Here is a 22,754-nt window from a genome sequence, read left to right as displayed (position 1 = left end):
GCATGTGTGACGTAGGTCCTCATCCTTTAACACGTAAAAACAAAATGGCGTAACGCTCTCCTCGACCCCCCTCCCCTCCTAGAGCGTTATGTAATTTAGGGACGGCATGCATTACCGAAACAAATGCCGATGGCTATTAGCAATGACGTAATTATTGAGAATTTGCACACACAAATTTTATTGCTTCATCTGAAAGTACCTAATGAGCTGAGTTCGCAGTATTTTTCATAATTTTTTTCTGACATGGGAAATTGGAGAAAATTAGATTATTTTAAAAGTGAGAAAATTTGCCGCCTTATGACGTCATCTGGCGGCATTATCCATTTAAACACATGTATTTTAGCAGATCAGGTTATTTTGTCATAATTTCTCCAATAATTGTTCAATTTTGAAACCAAGCATATCCTCGCACTCAGTTTTAAAGGCAATATTATTTTAAAGATGAAATTCTCAAAATTTCAGACACCTGCAAATTCTCTATTCCAACATCTTTGTTTTTGATTTTGAGTTTGCCGAGGGATTTCACCCTCAATTCGGAAAGAGGAGATTCTCTCATCTATTATCAATAACATTGGATCCGAGTTTTTACGCGTCGAAATAATTTAAAAATTAAAAAATAATAAATAAAATAAAAATTGGTAAAACACTCAAAACACATTAATCTCGCACGACCAGTGGAGTCGACGACCGCACAAATTCGGGTTTGGCGGATATTTTAGATTAAATTGCGTATAAAATTGCCCGAAAATTTTGGAAAGAAATATATGTATTCACAATTTTCCCAGTAAATTCGGTTTTTATCAAAGGAAACTTGGCAACGTCTAAAGGCTCATTTCTTTCGGCGCAAATGCGTGGCCATCGTCGAGTAGCAACTTGATCAAAACATTTCAAGGAGATCGGGATACGAAGGTATGCTATACGATCATTCTCTTGCGTTTTGTTTTCGTTTTTCTCAAAAATGTAACTTTACTCATCATCTGTGATATTTAATAGCCACCATATACTCCAATCAAGTGTAAATACTGGAAGCCTAAGTAATTTTTAAGTGGGTCGGCTCAGCAACGCGGATAATAATCACCGTGAAAGCGCTCCGAAAAAAGGAACTTTAAATTTCGAAGGCCTTTGGGATAAGCTCTCGAGTAAAAAGTTCTTTCGCGGCGATACAGGGGGCGAGGATGAAAGATGAGGTCGGTGGTGCAGAAAGTACTCCCGGTTAGTGAAATTAATGCGTGAACGGTCATTACAGGCCCTTATCATGCTGCGACGCGAGTTGAAATGACGAAAGTTCGCGCTAATGTCCCACGCGTTGTATCGCGCATCGTTGCCAGACTTCAGCAAATTTACCGGTCTCCATTTTAAATATTTAAGATAATGAGCTAATTTTTATGCACAAATTGGCAGCGGTTTTTCCTTGTATTCTCGCGATTCTCGGAATTGGTACGAATAAGCTTCCTGCGGCTATCCTACCTAAGGAAATCCATCCACCTCTAGGCTATAGCGAAAAGTATGTTAATGACTTCTCATGAAGTTTTATTGCGTTTTTTTGTTAAAGTGATTCGATGGACGCCATATTTTGTGTCAGAACAGTATGCGAAATATTGCATCGATTGGTTCCATTTTTTCAGCTACTCGTCATTTTTCTCTAATTTTGAGATCGCAATCCCGTTGTCAGGAGACTAAAGCACTCACTTACCAATTTTAACAAAGAAATTCAACGTAATAAAGGCGTGGTTTTTTCAGAGAGAAAACATCGCATTCGATACTGATATCGAAACTGCACTCGATTGCGATATTATCTCTCTAAAAAAACCACGCCTTTATTACGTTGAATTTCTTTGTTAAAATTGGTAAGTGAGTGCTTTAGTCTCCTGACAACAGAATTGCGATCTCAAATTTGAAGAAAAATGACGAGTAGCTGAAAAAATGGAACTAATTGATGCGATGTATCGCCTACCGTTCTGACACGAAATATGGCGTCCATCGAATCACCTTAATGACTTCTCATGAAGTTTTAATGGTTTTTTAGTTAAATTTTTCGGGCTATTTTTTCATTTTTGTTGTCTCCTCATCAGTGGCGAGGCGTGAATGATCGATTATCGATACTTCCCCGTTTAAAGCTATGGTAAAAAATCGATTATTAAGGTGTTCGTTGCGAACACGCTGTTTATCGATCCTTTTCCATAGGTTTAAATGGCAGATCAATCGATATATCGCAAAGCACGTAACGCCACTGCTCCTCATGAAGTTCAGAACCGAATATTGATGATAAAGGGACAATACCGCCTATCTACAAACTGACAATTTTGCGGGACGAAGAGAAAACTTCGCCATTTTTGTAATTTCGAGGTTAGATTTGCAATTGTTTCATACACTGCAGCCTCATTACAGCGCCCCCCTACAGAATGGACCACTAGACAAGGTACGGATTTAAGCATTCTAATACATGTTTCTTGACCAGGATTTCACGAAGAACACGATTCGCGCAACGAAAATTACTAAAACCAACTCCTAAAGGAGATATTAACGTTTTTATTTCACATTGGTTACGAGGAATTTGAACTGCCCGCTTACAAGAAACTCAAAGCTCTACGTGAGTCAAATCGCGCACTACAACGGTTTCAGCAAGCTTCTCAATCGAGCAATTTTCATTTCCCACCAGGTGTTTTTCAAACTATAAGTAATTTGCTATAGCTGAGCCAAAGCGTCAAGATTGAGGTTGCCAGATTTTTTTTTTATCGCAGAGACGTTCATAATAACGTTTAGCGCGCAATGTGAATCACGTAGAGCATTGAGTTTTCATGAGCGGGTGGTTTCAATTCACACATCAAGAATCATTAAATATCTTCGGAAGGAGTTGATTTCGGTGATTTTCGTTGTGCGCGTCGTGTTTTACGTGAAATTTTGGTAAAGAAACATGTATCAGAATGCTGAAATTCGTACCTTGTCTAGTGGTCCATTGGAAAAAACGAAAATCGTCAGCTTGCGTATTTTATACTGTAGAATGTGGCAAAATCACTGACTCATTTTTGCCAAAATTATCAGTTGGGTGGTATTTCTCCTTAGCCCTCGATATGGAAAATGAATACAAACGTACGTTAGGTCAGTGCTGGTCACCAGTGCTAGCTGAGAGTCGAAATATCATACAAGCACGAGCATATACTGGCTCTGGCGATAGGAATGTACCTACAGATACTTGAAAAAAATATTTAAAGAAACATGATCAACCTTAAGCTCCATGTCTCCTGACTCTACATTTAAGCCAGTCCACGAAAAATAAGACCAAGAGGCGGATAATAAAAAGTGAAACTATTTATGCAACTACACCGAAATAAAAGTGATGTTGATTCAACATTCTGAATGTAAAAGATGTGTGCGAGAACTTACGAAATGCTGAATTACCCGCCACGGCAGTTAGTTCTACATCTTGACATTGCTAAAGTAACTGCTGTAGTGGTTAATTCAGCAATTTGAAAATTCTTGTACACTTTTTTCACAACCAGGATGTTAAATCAACATCACTTTTTTTTCGGCGTACTCACACGAGTATTTTACAATTATGTTGGCATGGAAAAAGTGCCCTCTGTAATTTATGACCTGTCCTCACTACGAATCTAACGCTTGAATAGAGATGTTGCATGTGTGAGGGATTTACGATTTGACCTTTGATTCTTACGTAAAAGTTCGCGAGAAACACGAAGGGGCCACTGGTTTTCTTTGAAATCATCTCCCAAGCTCAAAAAAAGTTCTCAACTTGAGGCCAAAATGGAGGGGATATCCCACGCTATCCTGAGAGTCCACCTCTACATCAAAACAAACTCTCCATGCAAAGATAGGGAGCAAATACATTGACAGGGCTGCCACTTTATTTGGGGACTCCAAAACTGAAAACACGGCATCACTGCTATTGTATTTGCTCCCTATCTTTGCATGGAGAGTTTGTTTTGATGTAGAGGTGGACTCTCAGGGGTAGGGTGGGATATCCCCTCCATTTTGGCCTCACTTTGAGAGCTTTCTTTGAGCGTGGGAGATTATTTCAGAGACAACCAGTAGCACCATCGTGTTTCTCGCGAACTTTTACACAAGAATCAACGGTCAAATCGCAAATCCCTCACACATGCAACATCTCCATTATAGAGGAAGCAATAAAATACGGAATTTAATTTGCACATTTAGCATCGCTGCGCGAGCTGCCATTATCGTCGAGACGCGCCGTGGCGTTACGGCTTAATTAGAACTGAAAGTGCAAATATGAACTGGCTAAACAGTGTCATTTCTAATCAAGGAAGCGTGCAGGGGTCTCTAAAATTATTCCCGTAATCAAGTTGAGAACGACAAATTGCTCGGTCAAGAAAGCGTCGTGCCACGTCGAGCGACAAGATGATAATCAATTGGACGTATTTCTATCAAACGGAACTATGAGCATTATGACGTGAGCCCTGCCATGCACATATTCTTATGAGTCTCAGGGCTCATATCTTAATGCACAAAGTTCCGTTTGATAGAAATTCGTCCAATTCCACTCCGGAATCTAACGATTTGATGGTAATTACATCCAATGAATCTTTCAATGGGCCATTAGGTAGGGTATGTAAGAATTAAAGTACCGCGAAATCTACTTCTTGATCAAATTTTGGACTTGTAGACTTGCATGATAGTGTTAATTTCAAAATTAAAGAAGATGTTGATGAAAGAAAAATTTTTGATCAATTTCTATTTGAGTTTTTTCAATAGATTAAGTGTTGGTTTTAGGCCTTGTCAACACGAGCGCGGTTCGCGGAACTTAGTTCGAGGAACTTGTTCCCGGAACAAGTTTTAGCTGAGCTGAAAACTTATTCCTCCTAAACCCGGAACTTTCCCCATACTCCGAGCTTCTACAAATGTTTTTTTTTGTGAATTTGTTTGTTTTTGTTTCTTACGTCCTTTACATGTCTTGAAATTTATTTTTGTTACTTTGGCGGCCGTAATAATCTATTATTTTGCAATAATTGTATAGTCTTATTGAAGTTCCGGTTCCAATTCGGGCGAACTCGTGTGGACAGCATCACTCCTTTCAAGGAACAAGTTCCGGGAACTGAGCAGTTCGTCGAATAAGTTCCTCAAACCACGCTTGTGTGGACAGGGCCTTAGTATAATTTTGGTTTATTTTTAATTTTTTTTCTAGGCACATTCGCATATGCTTCGTCGACTATATTACTTATTTAAAAAGTCTAATATCCTCTATATCTTCAATAGATTTTTATTCCCGTTGGTCAATAGTCTAATTTTACTCCTAATTCACGACGAGAAAATAATTTAAAATGGGACAAAATCTTATGTAAAATTTATGGTAATTTTATGATCATTTTAAGGACTTTGCTTCACGCATCCATCTTCCAGTGACGGAAAAAACATTTCTCTTCTATTACTTCTCCTTATTTTCCTTCTTCCTCTTTTTTACTCTGTTCCTTTTCCCTCTCATTTCTTACATCATAAAAATTAGCTTTCTATCACACATTTACCTATAACTATGCAGAGCGGGCTAAAGTTGATGTGCACATTGGCCAGAATAGTTCTTTTGGTTAAAATCGTGCTACTGAAGGAAAGAGGAGGACGATGAAAAATAAAAATAAAAAAATAAAAAAAATCGCGATGCTGATGAGGTGCAATAAACGTGGATTGCTTTGCGTGCCGCATAACATCGTTGTCGAGAACAAACCCTTTGTTTTCATGACACCCTCTCCAGTTTTATGAGGTGGGCACGCTGTATTTAACTACTCACTCACCACCTTTGTACAGGAAATGTTCCCGTTCTCTCTCTATAATTAGATTGAGTTTATTAGTGTAAAAATTATCCCAAGGAACACCTTTTGTTTTTCTTTATTGCTCCCTGGAACATACGTAAGCTTATAGTTAACGACAGGATTCAGAATGTTCGATCCCATGCTGTGTTCAAAGATATAATTCCTAGTAGTTTCACGCTCAAATTCGGATGCGAAATTAAAATTTTTGAAACATGAGGCCCTAGTGATAAACATTTTGTGTTGAATTCCATGCAGACTTTTGAAACCAGGTTGATCAATTCATAGCAAATTACATCGGCTGAGAAGTAGGAACAACCATCAAAACCAAAAATAAAGCAACTTTTGTGTATCACATTTTTTTTTACAAAACAAATTATATACAATAGCAGAAACAAACAAGCAATTTGTATTATTAAAAGAGTTTTAAATAATTTACACGAATATGGTACTTCCAGTATTGGAGGTTTTCCAATTATATATGTTCGACGTATATTTAAACCATAAGTGATTCTGACTATAATTTTTTCTGTTACAGGATTGAGGAGTCAACAATCAGATCGCAATTTTTGGCATACTTCAGCTTCTCATCGAACAGCAGTCCACAAGGGGTGAAATTTCAGCCCAAGGGTGGTCGCAGAATGCCCGACACAGGTAAGGATGAGTCAATTTGTGTTTGCATAAGTTACTTTACGTGTTATCATTTAGAACGAAAACATTTTACAGTGCCGCGCGGGTATTATCTACCGAAAAAGTTTACTTTTATCACGAATTAAGGTTACTGAAGCCTTATAAACAACCGCTTTTTGACGTTGGTCGACAATCATTGACATACGCACGTTTCGTTTTTCCGGCCTGTTTCTCTCGATTTCTTTCGCTGTTTTCTTATCCCTCCTCTCATCTCATCTCTTACCCCGATATCTCTTTTTCCTAGTCTCGCAAATTCTTATCAGTACCCTAGAGCCAAAAGATACCCAATTCCATTTTAGTATTTTAGAGATATCAGGGTATTTTAGAGATATCAGGGAGTATTTTAGAGATAAAAAAACCGCGCGTCAGTCCCATTGATTCCAATTTCAATCGCAATTTTTAAAACTCTGTATCTCATGACCGGCGGCGCTGTCAAATTTCCAAAAACACGAACCGTTAATGGAGATTTTGAAAACGCCACTAACTTGATTTTTGAAAAAAATGTGAGTTAGGTCCTTTCGGTACTGGGGTACTGATTAGTGTGACTATAGACACCTCTACTCACCCCTCATATATTCTGTAAATACATTAATAGCCAAAGTTGCTGAATGACTAGTAATAATAACTAACTAACTTTTCCGAGAGTAACACGCTTTTTCGAATCTTCTTCAAATTTTATTTGATGCTGGATTTGATAATTTTCCCATCGAACAGTCGATCCGACGTAATTATTTTCTGAGAACAATTATTGTCATGAGCCGCCAAATTCGTACGAAGTTTTTAACTCTGCCCCCGCTACAAAACGGACAAAAGCGTTCGCAGCTAAAATCTACGGCTCGCTCAATATTTAAAAAGTTTCAATTCCCGACCCCCTTTCAGCCTTTGAAAAAAGGGAAAAGTTTCGGATGAGGGTGCAGGCGGGTAATGAGCCACACTGAAACTAACCCCCCCCCCCAACTGACCCCCCTGCCCCCCCCCCAACTGAGCCCCAACTGTTTTCATGTTTCATTTTTACCAATTTACATTTTGTGACGGCTCGTTGGTGTATGTTTCTCTACCTTTCGTTCCCTCCCTAGCCCCTTACTTGATTCAAAATTGGCCCATTAATTATTCGAACGGTCTTTATTGTAATGCTGTAGCAAGTTGGGCTCACATTTTTCAGGAGGCATGTGCTTGCATAGTTTGGAAATAATGAAATAATGAATTTGAGAGGACAGTATTGCCACGTGGGCAACGCTCTCTCCGCAAACTATTCATACGACGAGCGATTATCGATTTTCCCCCATTTGAAGCTGTGATAGAGAATCGATAATTCAGGTGCTCATTGCAAGCACCCTGTTTATCGATCCTTCCCTATGGGTTTAAATGGTAGATCAATCGATGTATCGTATAGCACGCCACATCACTGCCAAGGCTGTATTCAACTATTGGCGAATCTAGCAAATCGGCACATTATTTTCTCTCCATTTAAACATATGGAAATTAATCGATTCTTGGAGCGACCAGGTGCTCTGACAAAGATCAATTATCCACCATATATTAAATGTAGAAATGCCATTGTTGCTGGATCCACCTGTGTATTCAAATCAAAAGTCTCTTCGGTATTTTTAATCCTCCTGGAAATATAGCCCATTTGCTTGCAACTTTGCAATAAAATTTTTGCTTGACGACGGTTTCGCCCTATGGTTCCATCTCATCTATAAAAGTCAATACTAGAGGCAGGAGGTCCATCAGAAACGAATTTATTCCATGTGTCCTAACGCTCAGTACGAAGGAAATCCACCCCTTTCTTGTTACGGGCCGTTCAACAGTTGCATAAGGAATTTTGGCCGACTTCATGAATGATCTCCCTTTCCCTTTTGTAGAGCAACCCCTTTAAGATAACTTTTCAGCACCTCTTTGAATTTAGTAAGCTTGGCCTCACCCCATCCTCCGATTTTTGGGGAAATAACTGAAAAGCCTGAAAAAAGTAGGACAAATTATTAACATTGAAAAAATAATATTTTAAATTGGGACGTTTTCTGTAAGACTGATCTAATCCTCATCTCCCTTCTTCCCTCATAAGACCCGATATAGTCAGTTCAGACCCCCCTTCACTGTAATTTGCTTACATAATACTTGAACAGCCGGAAAAGCTTACGATTTCTCGTACTAGAAAATTTAAACATTGCATCAGACCATGGGAGGCTGCCACCTAGATTATCTACCTGGCCCCTCTCAAGAAAGATTGTGATAAGTAAGTGCGTGATATATCTTCATCTTAGACGTTGTAATTGGATCGATTTTTTTGGTGAAAACAGCTCAAAGTAACTCCTGAGACGACTCAATTTTGCAAATTTTCGCGGAGAGGCCACCCTCCGAACCTCTCTTCAAACGTACGAAAATTACTCGAACTCTCATCTGGAGCTAAGGAAGTCTCCAGACGCAGGCAAGCCTCCCCATGCGGGCTGTATTAATGTGCCCCCCAGATCCCCCTTTGATGAGATGCCCTTCTGCCCCCACTAAAAGTTCTTAGTTCCGCTCATGCATTAGGCTAATATTTTCCGAAAAACTCACTTAGGCTCGGTTGCCGACGGGCCGAGTATTAAAATTGATAGACAAAGCTATAGACAAATAAGCTAAAAGGAATATGGAGGAATCCTACAGGTGGAAGCGGGTGGTTGCAATGACCATAGGTGGTAAGTAATAGACCAACTAACGGCAACCTACAAGAGACCTTATGGTTAGTCGTTCATTTTCCCTTAGTCAATGGGAACCACCCATTTCAACCAATAAGATTGCTCCACACTCTCAATGTCTTCTTTTTCTACTGATTTTGCTTTGTTTATCAATTTCAATAATCATCCCGCTGGAGGATGATTTCAACCAGGTGCAATAGAATCGGCTCTGAACCAAGAGCCCCACAGATTGTCGCTCCTCTGACGTAAAGGCGTATCTTAATTTCAACCTGAGCCCTGTTCTCCTCATGAATCTATACTTACCGAGGCTCATGTGAAAAAATAATTATGCCCTTACGTCAGAGGACTGACGACATATGGACGTATTTATACTAGAAGGAACTATGTTGCATGTAAACCCTATGCACAGCACATAGTTCCTTTTAGCAGAAATACGTCCATATGAGGGACTTGGAGGACAAGGCGCACATGTGCAGTTCTTGAAAAATTGAGGTATTAATGATCCAAAGTATCACTAGACTTGATGCATATTCTGTGAAAAATTCGCTCCCAAATTCTAATTTTAAGGATCTAGAAGTCAGTTTGAACTTGATTTTCGCCGTAAAGATCCATGTAATTTCAAAACTTCAAACATGAATAGAGAATTTGCAGGTGTCTTAAATTTTGTGAATTTTATCTTTAAAATGACACTGCCAGGAAAACTGAGCACGAGGATGAACTTAGTTTCTAAATTTGACAATTATTGTAGAAAATATGACAAAATAACTTAATCTGCTGAAAGACATGTGTTTAAATGGAAAATGCCGCCAGATGACGTCATAAGGCGGCACATTCTCTCAATTTTAAATCTAATTTTTCTCTAGTTTCCCATGCCGGAAAAAAATTATGAAAAATACTGCGAACTCAGCACATTAGGCACTCTCAGATGAAGCAATAAAATTTTTGTGTGCAAATTCTCCATTTCTTGAAGTAGCAAAAACTGCATTCATGCGCCACGTCATCCAGGCATCTCATATGAGAACTGCGGCAACTTCGGAGCCAGGGCTCACATGGGATTCGAACTCGAGGAGCCCGAAAGTCACGCAATTTCATTTTTAATAATAACTTCCTAAGCAGAAGTTCCGCCGCGAGTTTTAATAACGTCCCCGATGTATCTCTATCATTTAACTCGAGCCTTGCCTCGCCCCCCCCCGCTCGCTCATTGGAAGTTGATGCATATTGGATCTGTCGAATCCCCCGATACCGCGGAATTATTACCACCGCCGAGGGGGTGGGGGCGAAGGGGCCAGGGCGGTACAATAACTTAAGATTCGCGGGTCGCAAAGATTGCGAGGGCGGTATTGTTCGTTGCCGAATTTGGCCTCGCTCAGGTGAGAGCTCGAAAAGTTTTCGCCGGCACGTGCGGGGGATAAAGACGGCCGCGGCGTTGCCGTTTCTGTGGGGGAAATAGAGTACTTTAGGAGGGAATGGGTGGATCTGGCAACGGTGCGCGGTTATCAGGCTCGCTTCAGGTGGGTGGGTTGCAGATCCAGATCGAGAAGTTGGGAAGCGAGCGGAGGAGCGAACTCTTAATGAGGTCGGTAAAAAGTGTCTGGTTGGTTTGTATGGGAGTCGTGTCGATGGATCCGGCCGGTCTGCTGCCGAGTTTCCAGCCTGCGAATCTTTTGGATAAGACTTTTGTTCTGCCGTGCTGAGGGAGAACGCCGTATGAGCCTTGAGACGTTGCCAAGTTTCCTCCAGTAAAAACCGAAATTGCTGGGAAAATGGAGATGTTGCATGTGTGAGGGATTTGCGATTTGACTGTTGATTCTTATGTAAAAGTTCGCGAGAGACACGATGGTGCCACTGGTTTTCTCTGAAATCATCTCAAGCTCAAAAAAGCTCTCAAGTTGAGGCCAAAATGGAGGGGATATCCCAAGCTATCCTGAGAGTCCACCTCTACATCAAGACAAACTTCCATGCAAATATAGGGGGCAAATACATTGGCAATGATGCCGTGTTTTCAGTTTTAGAGTCCCCAAATAAAGTGGCAGCCCTGTCAATGTATTTGCTCCCTATCTTTGCATGGAGAGTTTGTTTTGATGTAGAGGTAGACTCTCAGATAGCGTGGGATATCCCCTCCATTTTGGCCTCAACTTGAGAGCTTTTTTCAGCTTGGAAGTTGATTTCAGATATAACAAGTGGCACCATCGTGTTTCTCGCGAACTTTTACATACGAATCAACAACCAAATCGCAAATTCCTCACACATGCAACATCTCCATTATGAATATTATTTTCGGAAATTTTCAAACAATTTTGTACGCAATTTAATCTGAAATATATGAAAGTTACGAGGAAAAATGTGCATACATTTCGTCAAAAATACATGTTTTATTGAAGGACATTTGGCAACTCTCGAATGTTCACACGGCGTTCTTCCTTAGCATGGCAGTGTTGTTGTGCGTTGCGTTTGGATCTGGGTTTCATTCCGTGTGGTTGCGCGGTGGAATCAACCACAAGCTATGATTTTCCTCATTTCGATGAATCTTGCTTGGATTCTTGAATTTTTTGAGTCATACTGCCGCACAGTGGGTCGAGTCAATAGGAGAGGTCGGACAAAATTTGGCAACTTAAAAGCTTATAACTCCGTTCGTACAAAACTTAAACGTGGTTCCATTGATTTTGTCGTGAAATTTGCTTTCAGAATAACCACTTATAATTTAAAATGTGACGAATTAAACATAATTTGCAGTTTTAGTTTAAACTTTCATGTCCAACCTCTCTAACTAACTCGATCCACTCAGGGCCGGATTTAGGGGGTGGCCACAGGGGCCACGACCCATAGCGGCAAATTTAGGGGGCAGCAAATTTTGCAATTTTTTTAAATGTAGGTGTATTAAAAAAATTGGACTCAGAAAAAAAATCACACACGAGAAAAGGCCATAAAATCTTTCAGTTCCTGAGAGTATAGTAATTTCTAATATTGTCGTCTTTCGTCGATACAAGAGACAGAACTTTTAATTTTGTCGAGTTAAGAGAGAAACCAAACACGCGATTCGGCCTGGAGCGGCGCGGCGCAGAGAGCAGTGATGACGAGGACTTGTTATAAGGAGAAACTCTCGGCGCGGCGCGGCGGTCGACATTTAACACATATTAGCGCCTACAGGACTGCATGAATACTTCAAGCATCGCGTCAAACACAGTGCGGTCAGCAGCGGTCGTCGTGAAAAGCATAGCGCCTACAAGACTGCATGAATACCTCACGCATTGCGTCAAACTCAGTGCGTTCAGCAGCGGTCGGCGTGAAACGCATAGCGCTTATACAAGATTGTGGGCATACTTCATGCATTGCGCCAAACAAAGTGCGGTCAACGCGGCGCGGTGGCGGAAGTTAAACTTATTAAACCAAATTTATGTTTGTTCTTTCATAATTTTTCCGTTCACTTCTTATAAATGGAAGGCCTTGTCCACACAGAGATACGTTTAAGGAACTTAACTTCCGCGCAAAGTTCCGTGAACTTTTGCTAGTAGTGTTGACAGGGCTTTCGCAAAAAATGTGTCCAACACGAGTAAACGCGTCTTATACGTCCCTCCTCTTCCGGCACGTTCACTCGATGACTTTTATTGATGTTTCAAAACGAATGAAAAGCAAAATACAGGCGGCCCATGGGCGGCAAGTAGGTAAATCCGGCCCTGGATCCACTGTGTGCCGTGTTAAGGTAAAACGCTGTATGAATCTTCAGATGCTACCAAATTTTGATCGATGAAACATGAGTCTTCTGGCAAACTTACAAATATTTTCTTCCAATTTTTCAGACAATGGTGTTCTCGATGTAATCTAAAATATTCAAAATTTTTAAGGAATTCATAGTTTTCTTCAAAAATACATGTATTATTCAGGGAAATTTGGCTGCTCTCAAATGTTCTCACGGCGTTTCTCCTCAGCATGGCAGTATAGGAGCTCAAAATTGCATACATATTTTACACCAAAGAAATACAACCAGGCGATAAAACCCAGCTATCCTTCAACTTAGTGGTTATGCAATTTCAGTTACCCTGGAGTTGAAATAGTTGTATCACGTAGTTTATGAGTCTTGCACTGTAATTACCTGCGCAAACGCTAACGTGAACGTAACCAGTGGCGTGGCGTGATTTGCGATATATCGATTGATCTGCCATTTAGACCTATTGAAAAGTATCGATAAACAGGGTGTTCGCAGTAAACACCATAATGATCGATTATTTACCACAGCTTCAAATGGGGAAATATCGATAGCTTGCAAAGCACGCCACGCCACTGAACGCTAAAAGAGACGTTTGCGCTTGTTATTTCAACCTTCACAAATAATGTGTAGTAATCGTCATTGTTTTACAATTTTGAATTGTAATTGACTGAATGGCTCAAACTCTGTAATATTGGTAACAGTCTCTTTATATCTCATTTATATTTTATTTCTACTACCTAATGTACATAGAACATGAGAGAAAGTTAGTTAGTTATTATAATTTTAAGACATTCAGCGACTCAGGCTATTAACGTCTTTACAGATAATTTTGAAAGTAGGAATATAAACGAAAATTTAGATTTTTAAATTAAGAGAGGTGAAGAGTTTTAGAATTTTGGTGGTAATATTATAGGTTCATCGCATGTAAGAGGGTTTGTATTTCTGTTGATTGTAGGGGAGTAGATCTGTGATGAAAGGTCAATATTGGAAATTTCGTTATACTTCTGTCTTGTTTTCCTATCACTTCAGATATTTACAGCAATGATTTTCTGTTCTCAGAATGCGACTGGCTGTACCAAGACATCGGGTGCCAAGACTGCCTGCTAGCTACGCCGGGTTACCCGGGAGTGTACCCGTCGCACATAACCTGTCAATATCACCTTACGACCACCTCCATTCTCACGAAAATACGAATCAAATTTCTCTCGCTCAAACTCCCGCATAAGTAAGTGCCATGAATAATTCAAAGCCGCCTTCCTCTCATTCTTCTTGCCGAGTGTATTTTCTCTCGAGAGCCTATTCCTATTGCAAGCATTTATTTGCGTTGACACTATTATTGTCCTATTTTTTTCTCCGTTTTTTCTACCCTCCGGAAACAGTCGCGAGAATACTCCAGAACTATTTCACCTTGAAATTTCCAGGTGCATTCGTTTCACACGCTTTGTGAACCGAATTTTGAAACTCACGCACTTATTTTTGAGACGGTATGACGAATTTGACGAGAGATGGCGTGAGGATACCACTTTACGTCGTTTCCCAATCGGGCTCATACGGCGTTTTTCCTCAGCACGGCAGTATACTGTATACTTCCCTCCATCAGTAACACGGCCTTCATTACACGAATCGAACAAGAGAAGTTTACATTTCTTCCGGGGATGAAAGTGGTCCGACGAGGAAATTTCATTTTCGTTAGTGAGCGATGCTGTTGTATTTTTAAACCCCTCGGATCTCTTCTCCGGTCCGACTTGATTCAACCCGTCTCTGTTGCTGATCGCTCACCAACACCGCAGTGGCGTGGCGTGATTTGCGATATATCGATTGATCTGCCATTTAAAACTATAAAGAAGGATCGATTTACAGGGTGTTCGCAGCGAACACCTAAATAATCGATTCTTTACCATAGTTTCAAATGGGGAAATATCGATAATTGATCATTCATGCCTCGCCACTGCAACACCGGAGCGCCGAGAGCAAACTATCTCTATCAACTGACAGCGCATTGTTTTTATAGGAGAAATAAAAAAAAACTCCCGCCGACAGTGTTGCCGATCCGCACGTCAAATCCGGCCACTCCCTCCGGGTTTCCCCGCTGACCGGCAACGCCGCCCGGTGGTCTAAACCCTCGTCAAGGTATTCTTCTTCGTCCGTTGACTCTCATTCAAAATGGCGTGTCTGAACGCTTACGTCTCTCCGGCGTAATGGTCGGTCCGAAGTCGGAAGTTTAGTGTCCTCCGTCGTTTTAAACTTTTCTTCTGACGTTTTCAGCGTGAAGATTATTTCCTCGTTTCAGCAGCCCCCTCCCCTCCCCCCTCCCGTTTCGCTCACCTTAAATTTTTAATGGTTTCTCCTCCGACCCGGGACCGTCCCGTTCGTCGACGTTCGGAGGGACAGCCGGAAGTTGGGAATGAAGGGCTTTTAAGCTGTGTGGATGGCGTTTTAAGGGACCGCGAGATCTGCTAATTCCGTTTTTATTGGTCGCGGCGCTTCTGCCATTGTCGTGAATATTTGAGTGTGGTCTGTTATTAGTTAAATTGAATCAGGGAGCCCCTCTGGTGACTTCAAGGCAATGGAATTGTATTGTTGGGCACAGGGGGTCACCCTTGGTTATTTCGCAGTCCAATTCCCACAATACGGGCTCTTCTTGACCCAGAAAATCAGTTTGCTGCGTTGAAGAACCTAGGTCATAATTCGAAATTTTGAAGCAATTATTATAAATTTTGGAATTATTAGACTTCTAGGCAATGAAAAAAAAGAATTAAAGGCATTTTCAAAATTTACAGTCCCTCTAAATGAGCTTTCCGTGTGATTTTGCTGAAAATGGACCTTTAACCCAATTTGACCCTAGCCCCCCCAAATTCCAGCGTACCCCAAAAGCGTTTGACGTGCATAAGGAGACCATAGATATGGTGTTCTGTGAGAATTTTGAATAAGTCGAACAGATAGATTCTGAGATATCGCTGTAGACAGATTTGGGGGACGTCGGACGGACGGACACACATTTTTTCAAGTATGGTTATTTTGACTCCTGGGACATTAAAACGTCTAGAAATGATGAAATTTCAACTTTTTTTCTTTTTTTTCTTGGAGGATGACAATACTTCCTCTCTACCCTAGGGGAGCGAGAAAGTAAAAATTGAAATTGCATTGTTGGATACAGGGGGGTCACCCTTGGTTACTTCGCAGTCAAAGCCCCACACTACTGGCTTTTCGTGACCCAGAAAATCATTTTTGCTGCGTTGAAAAACCTGGGTCATTATTCGAAATTTTGAAGACAGATATTATAGACTTTGAAATTATTAGACTTCAAGGCAATGAAAGGAAATTGAAATTGTATTGTTGAATACAGGGGGGTCAACCCTGGTTACTTCGCAGTCCAACCCCCACACTAAGGGCTCTTCGTGACCTAAAAAAGCATTCTTGCAGCATTGAATTACCTGTGTCATAACTGGAAATGTTGAAGGCAATTACAGACTTTAAATTTATTAGACTCTTTCGCTCAAAATTTAGCGAAAGTCGAAAAATATCATGGAAATTGGTACAGTTGTTCATTATTTATAGCTCGGGGACACAGGCCGATCATTCAAACGGTAATGTATCCTATTTCCAAGTGAGTGAAATGACATGGTTTAGATATTACTCATGGGCAACTATTTCGACTCGGCGGTAATGCTAGGTTGCATACCACATCCAGAACAGGGATTTTGCACGATTTGTGAAATTGTGAACGCAGCTTTATTACTACTTGCTGCATTGAGCAGACGTTTAAATTCTGGGCTCTATTCGAGATATGTGCGTATTCCATGACCGCAATCGATTATTTACGACTCTTTGATCTTTATTTTAAATGTCTTACTATTGGTTTGTTAAAAAAAGTATGTGCAGGATAAGTTACTGCATTCTTTGATTCTAAGGCGCAATACTAAGGAAACGATTTAATTTACGGCAATTTGCATAGTTTCTCATGTAAATCTGATGCTGTAAAAATTGCATCTAATTTGACAGTTTTTTCAAGTAAAGTGCCCGCAAGAAACATACTGCTTACAAAAATTGAACTACATTTTGTCATTCAAAACTACATTTTGCCATACAAAACTACAATTTCGGGCTCATTATAGAGACTACTACGTGCCATTAAGTTTCCTTTGTAGATAGGTGTTTTTATGTGGATTGCATTTTGCAAAAAGGAACCCAGAGCATTCCAATGTCGCTAAGAGTGTGCAACTTTTTCTACCTTGCAAATATGAACTGATCATCTATACAAGTTTTATCTTCACTTCCGCAATAAACTATGAATTTAACACGAAAATTGGCCTGTTGCAAACTTTTGCTAGGGCAAAAATAAGAGTTGTTTCTTGTAGATAATGCCTCAAAAATCACGATGAGCGCATCGGCAAAGTCTGAAATGCACTCATAACTTCACAATCTGCGTAAGAAATTTGCGTTTTTTTTAAGCTTCCCGCTTCAAAAACGATACTACGGCATAGGTGAACATTTTGTTAGAGGAGTCGCTCCATCGTCGGCGATATTCATCATGGCCGACGCTTGCACGCAGTTCCGCGCGTAATTCAAGGAGAGTTCAAGGTCAATCAATTCGGGCGTGGAAAATATGAACGTTAACACACCGATTGTTATCTGGTCTAATCCAGTTCAGGTGTTATCTCGTCCCATCAAACGTGTTTTGGCGGATTGGCGTCGGCTATGATGATTATTGCCGACGATGGAACGACTCCTCTTACAAAATGTTCACCTGTGCCGTAGTATCGTTTTTGAAGCGGGAAGCTCAAAAAACCGCAAATTTCTTACGCAGATTGTGAAGTTATAAGTGCATTTCAGAGTTTGCCGATGCGCTCATCGTGATTTTTGAGGCATTTTCTATAAGAAACAACTCTTAGTTTTGCTCTAGCAAAAGTTTGCAACAGGCCCATTACCTTTATAAATTTAATGTTTTGTAGGACCTCAGTCATTTTCTTGCAAAGAATGTCAGTCAATCCTAACACCATTGGAATGCTCTTGGTTCCTTTTTGCAAAATGCAATCCATGTAAGAACTAGAAATTTTGGTTCATCACTGCAAAATGTACTCCAATGTTTGTGTTGCAGAGCAGTGGCGTGGCGTGAATAATCGATTATCGATATCTCGCCATTTGAAGCTACGGTAAAGAATCGATTATCAGGGTGCTCGCTGCGAACACCCTGATAATCGATCTTTTTTCATAGGTTTAAATGGCATAACAATCGATATATCGCAATTCACGCCACGCCACTGTTGCAGAGGGCTCTTGTAAGGTATTAGTCAGGAAGGGGTTTTTTTCCGTAAAGCGAAACCCTGCAACAACAGCTTCGCTTGTCACGTGGATTACCCGGATAATCCCTGTAACGAGAGCTTGTATCGGAATTCATGCATATGAAGGGACCGCGTCTACTTCCCGGAAGAATTACTGTAAAAGGAACATAGTTAACAGATCCAGTGGAAATCGTCGCATTTTCACTCGTCGTGCGGTGAAATGGTCTGAATTCTCCCCAGTTTGACTGCAAACGTTGTGAGTAAACACACTCACTTGCACGAGGATTGATCGCAAAGGCGGGGGCAAACTACCGACAGTCGATATTTTCCCATTTAAAACAATAATGGTTGAGAATCGATTCGAAAGGTGTCGGTGCAAACACCCTGAAAATCGATCGTTTTCCATGGGATTAAATGCAGATGATTGATCGAACCATCGCTAGCCACGGAGCGTCTCTGATTGATTGCAAAGCGGAGGGATGGTATGTACTCGCGTATAGCTGACAAAAAGCGCTGACGGTGAAACATCTGACAAAGCGATTTTCTTTGGAAATCGGGGATATCTGCGCGAATGCAAAGTGACACGGCTGAAAAGAAAGCTCTTTGTAGAGCTGCTCTTATTTGCATTGAGAATTATACATTGCTGAAAAAAAAAGTTTAATAGTATGAGCCGAAATATCCGTGTTCTATATTGCTCGAATCATTCGGTTCGTCAAATTGGGGATGAAGTTTTCGAAATTGAACTGTTACATTAAATCAAACTGAAAATAGAAATTAAATTAGACGAGTCGAATGTGCGATCTTGTGCATCGATAGCTCGATTGCCATATCGACGGGTAAACTCATGAAAGGCACCCCTTGGTTTGCATATAGTTGTAGACAAGTAGTCATGCTTAATTTTTTTATTTGAAAACTTATCATTGTAGTTAATTGACCTCCGGTACTTTTTTATTGATTTGTTTTAAGAATAATTTCGTGGGAATTCTAAGCCATGCATTTTGACTCTTGCCCTATAAACATTTTTTCGTCCTAATTCTTTTGATGCGGATGACCACAACAGTTTGAGCTAATCCAAACATGAAATTACGCAGGTGTGAATATTATTCGTTGTAAGAGCCGTCTTCAAATTGGACCACGTTAATTAGAAAGGAACCAAGCCACATCAGCTATTGCCAAATTCAATTTTTTACACAAACACAGTTGTGCGGATTATTGTGCATGGTGCGAAGCACATTACTTAAAATTTTCAAAAGAATCCGCACAAAAACTCTCTTCACTGGAAAAAAACACATTGGATCCAGAGTCCAGACTCTTGATAACATTGACAAGAAAAATTACTTTTAATTCAATCGGATTATTGCTTGAATCGAAACGAAATCCGCTTAAAGTAAGAGGCTTGGTTCTTGATTTAAGCTAGATTCTGATTGAATCAAGAGTACTTTTTCTTGTCGATGTTTTTAAAGAGTGTGGACTCAAGATCCAATGTGCTTTTTTTCCAGTGTATAAGACCAGGTGTGAGTCACACGTGGTCTTAAAAAAAAACACAATCATGTTTAGGTAATTAAAAAGGGCGATCACTAAACAGAAACAAACTCACCGCCGCGCCGGCCGCAAAATGAGAGTTTCGCGCGAGAGGACATCGAAATCTCAGTTCTGTAACTGCCCGTAATCGCGAGCGTTAAACGATACGATAAGCTGAGTAGAAAACCAAAACTCCTGCATTGCGCGAGGTATGCAACCTAGCATCACCGTCGAGTTTAAATAGTTGCCGTGACCCGACTGATGACCAGTGTTGGAAGTTTGAGAGGAATATTATTTCTCGATGCGATCATGGGGACTCATTTTCGTTCAGGGAAATTTAAACTTCGAAATTTTTCGATTTGATCCCTTCATTATTAGCAGCTTCGGTGAGTGGGGCCCATCTGCTAAATTCCCTAGTTATAACCCAATTTTGAGGACTGTTATTGTTTAAATAAGAGGAAACGCAGTCGTCGAATTTTATCGCGAAACTCGACTGCGTTGCAATACTGCAGGCTGTCCTAGGTTGAAACGCCACTTGAAAAGCACGTTAGCCACGTTCATTCTAATAAAATAGGTATTTCCTGGAAAACTTGTGTATTGAATCTTTTAGCATTTGCATAAAATTTCATACGCATTTTTTCTACTTTTCCTGAAAATTTTAAGCAGAAATATTGACCACATGTTCTTTTTTTATTATTCCTTTTCCTTTTCTTCTTCTTTCTCCCTCACCCTCCTCTTCTTCTATTCCTCCTCTTCCTCTCTTCTTACTGGGGATGAAAGCCGGCATTGTTTCCATTTCTCGGACAGTCGTCCACGTATCCTCACACCTCGTGGTCGTCCAATCATACAAAGGACTACGTGCAAAACGGGCCATTTGGGGCTCGGGGCCGATACCTTTGAGACTTTCCCTATTCATTCACCTAACAATGCCCCATCTTTTCCCAAAGTTTCAAGCCCCCCAAAAATTTTGGGGAGACGCGGCGGGGGGTCAAAGTTAAAAACCGGCAAAATTTTCGCGAATTTATTACTCGAAAACCAAGAAGTTTTGGAAAACGCGGTTTAAACGAGCGTATTCAGCGTGACGAGAGCTTTCAGAAAATGTATAACATCATAGGGTTTTGTCAACTTCAGCTCGAGTTATCGCCTCCGAAACGCCGGAACGCTCAAAAAAGACCCCTTATTTTTTCACGTTTGGGCCGATTTAAAAAAAAGCCATTTTTTTATTTTGATGAAAAACTGATATGTTGTTCCTGACTCTCTGTAGCCCCTCTGGCTCTTTACCGCATGCTGGGGAAATGTTTTGGTCGCGAGTTATAAGAGCGGAAAGGAGCGAAGGTCGGGAAAATCGGCTATTTTAAACTGCGCGCGGCGACGGATCAGGAGACATGTGGCAACAATGCGAGGTCGGCAGAGGAGTGTGATTCGCCGAACTGAGTGGGAGGGGACGTTTTCCCTCCGATCAACGCCGCGCGCGCAGTTTAAAATAGCCGATTTTCCCGACCTTCGCTCCTTTCTGCTCTTATAACTCGCGACCAAAACATTTCCCCAGCATGCGGTAAAGAGCCAGAGGGGCTACAGAGAGTCAGGAACAACATATCAGTTTTTCATCAAAATAAAAAATGGCTTTTTTTTAAATCGGCCCAAACGTGAAAAAATAAGGGGTCTTTTTTGAGCGTTCCGGCGTTTCGGAGGCGATAACTCGAGCTGAAGTTGACAAAACCCTATAATGTTATACATTTTCTGAAAGCTCTCGTCACGCTGAATACGCTCGTTTAAACCGCGTTTTCCAAAACTTCTTGGTTTTCGAGTAATAAATTCGCGAAAATTTTGCCGGTTTTTAACTTTGACCCCCCGCCGCGTCTCCCCAAAATTTTTGGGGGGCTTGAAACTTTGGGAAAAGATGGGGCATTGTTAGGTGAATGAATAGGGAAAGTCTCAAAGGTATCGGCCCCGAGCCCCAAATGGCCCGTTTTGCACGTAGTCCTTTCGGCTAGCTTCTCATCCTCCAACCCTATCTCATAAAATTCCTCATATCGTCACCTTTCGGCTAAAGTGTCAGAAGCGCCACGCGACGTTTCAAAATTTCCGCCGCCGTTTCATTTTTTTCCAGAGAAATTGTTGGTTGAATCCGTCCGAAAATTTCCCTGAATTTTATCGGCAGCATAAAGAAAATTCAGTGAAATTTCCGGACAGCTTCGTTGAACAATATCTCTGTAAAAAAAAATGCGACAGCGGTGGAAATTTTGAAACGTCGCATGGCGCTTGTGATACCTTTGCCAGAGCCAGAGGGTGACGATATATAAAAATCCAGTCAAGGGAAATTCGGCATCATGAATCGAACGCTCATACGAGGGTTTTCTTCAGCACGGCATGCAGAGTGTACTTGTATGTGCTAAGGAAGAACGCCGTATAAACATTCGAGAGTTGCCAAATTTCCTTCGATAAAATGTTCATTTCTAAAGTTATGAATATTTTCCCTTGAAATTTTCAGGACTTTTCGGTGGAATTGCGAGCAAAAGTATCTGAAAAATTGGAAGAGAAATATTCATGAGTTTACCAGGAAATTCGCGTTTTACCAAAGGAAATTTGGCAACGCCTGAAGGCTCATACGGCGTTTTTCCTTAGCACGGCAGTGTGCTTGTGCGTGCTTCGTGCAGATCGGAATCAATCGATTGGAAAAGCGCGCGACGCTGGCTTGTAAACTTGCACTTACGCGAAACGACGCTTGTTGCCTCACGGTCGAGAGGAGAAGTCATTACCGAGTAACGTTCGAAATCATTGCCTTTTACACGGCGTGGCGTATTCGAACTGCGAACTCGGTGGCTTATAAACCCATACTGCCGTGCCAAGTAAAAGCGCCGTAAGAACATTCGGGTGTTGCCAAATTTCCTCTCAAAAATATACATTTATGAGGAGAGGCATGAATATTTTACCTTGAATCCTACAGACGTTTTAGATCGAACTACGAACAAAATCCCGTGAAAAATCGGAGGAGACTTCTTCACGAACACTGAAAATAAAATCTCGGTGTATTTACTAAGAAAAGGGTACAATTACCAAGAATTCAGGGTTCTATTTGATCCCAGTTTTTTCTTGGTAA

The 22,754-nt window shown here is 40.8% G+C and overlaps 1 protein-coding gene across 1 annotated transcript in view; it reads left to right on the top strand.

The window, feature by feature from the left end:
- Window positions 1-22,754, top strand: part of LOC109037212 (cubilin) — a 39,764-nt gene that overhangs the window by 403 nt on the left and 16,607 nt on the right. The window contains exons 2-3 of the mRNA XM_072303741.1: window positions 6,316-6,431; window positions 13,911-14,076. Coding sequence (XP_072159842.1) covers window positions 6,316-6,431; window positions 13,911-14,076 — 282 coding nt within the window. The remainder of the gene's footprint in view (window positions 1-6,315; window positions 6,432-13,910; window positions 14,077-22,754) is intronic.

Source organism: Bemisia tabaci, chromosome 8 (assembly GCF_918797505.1).
Source record: "Bemisia tabaci chromosome 8, PGI_BMITA_v3".
In the NCBI taxonomy this organism is placed as follows: Eukaryota; Metazoa; Arthropoda; class Insecta; order Hemiptera; family Aleyrodidae; genus Bemisia; species Bemisia tabaci.
The sequence above is the reverse complement of the archived record's forward strand: the minus strand, read 5'-3'. Positions and strand labels throughout refer to the sequence as shown.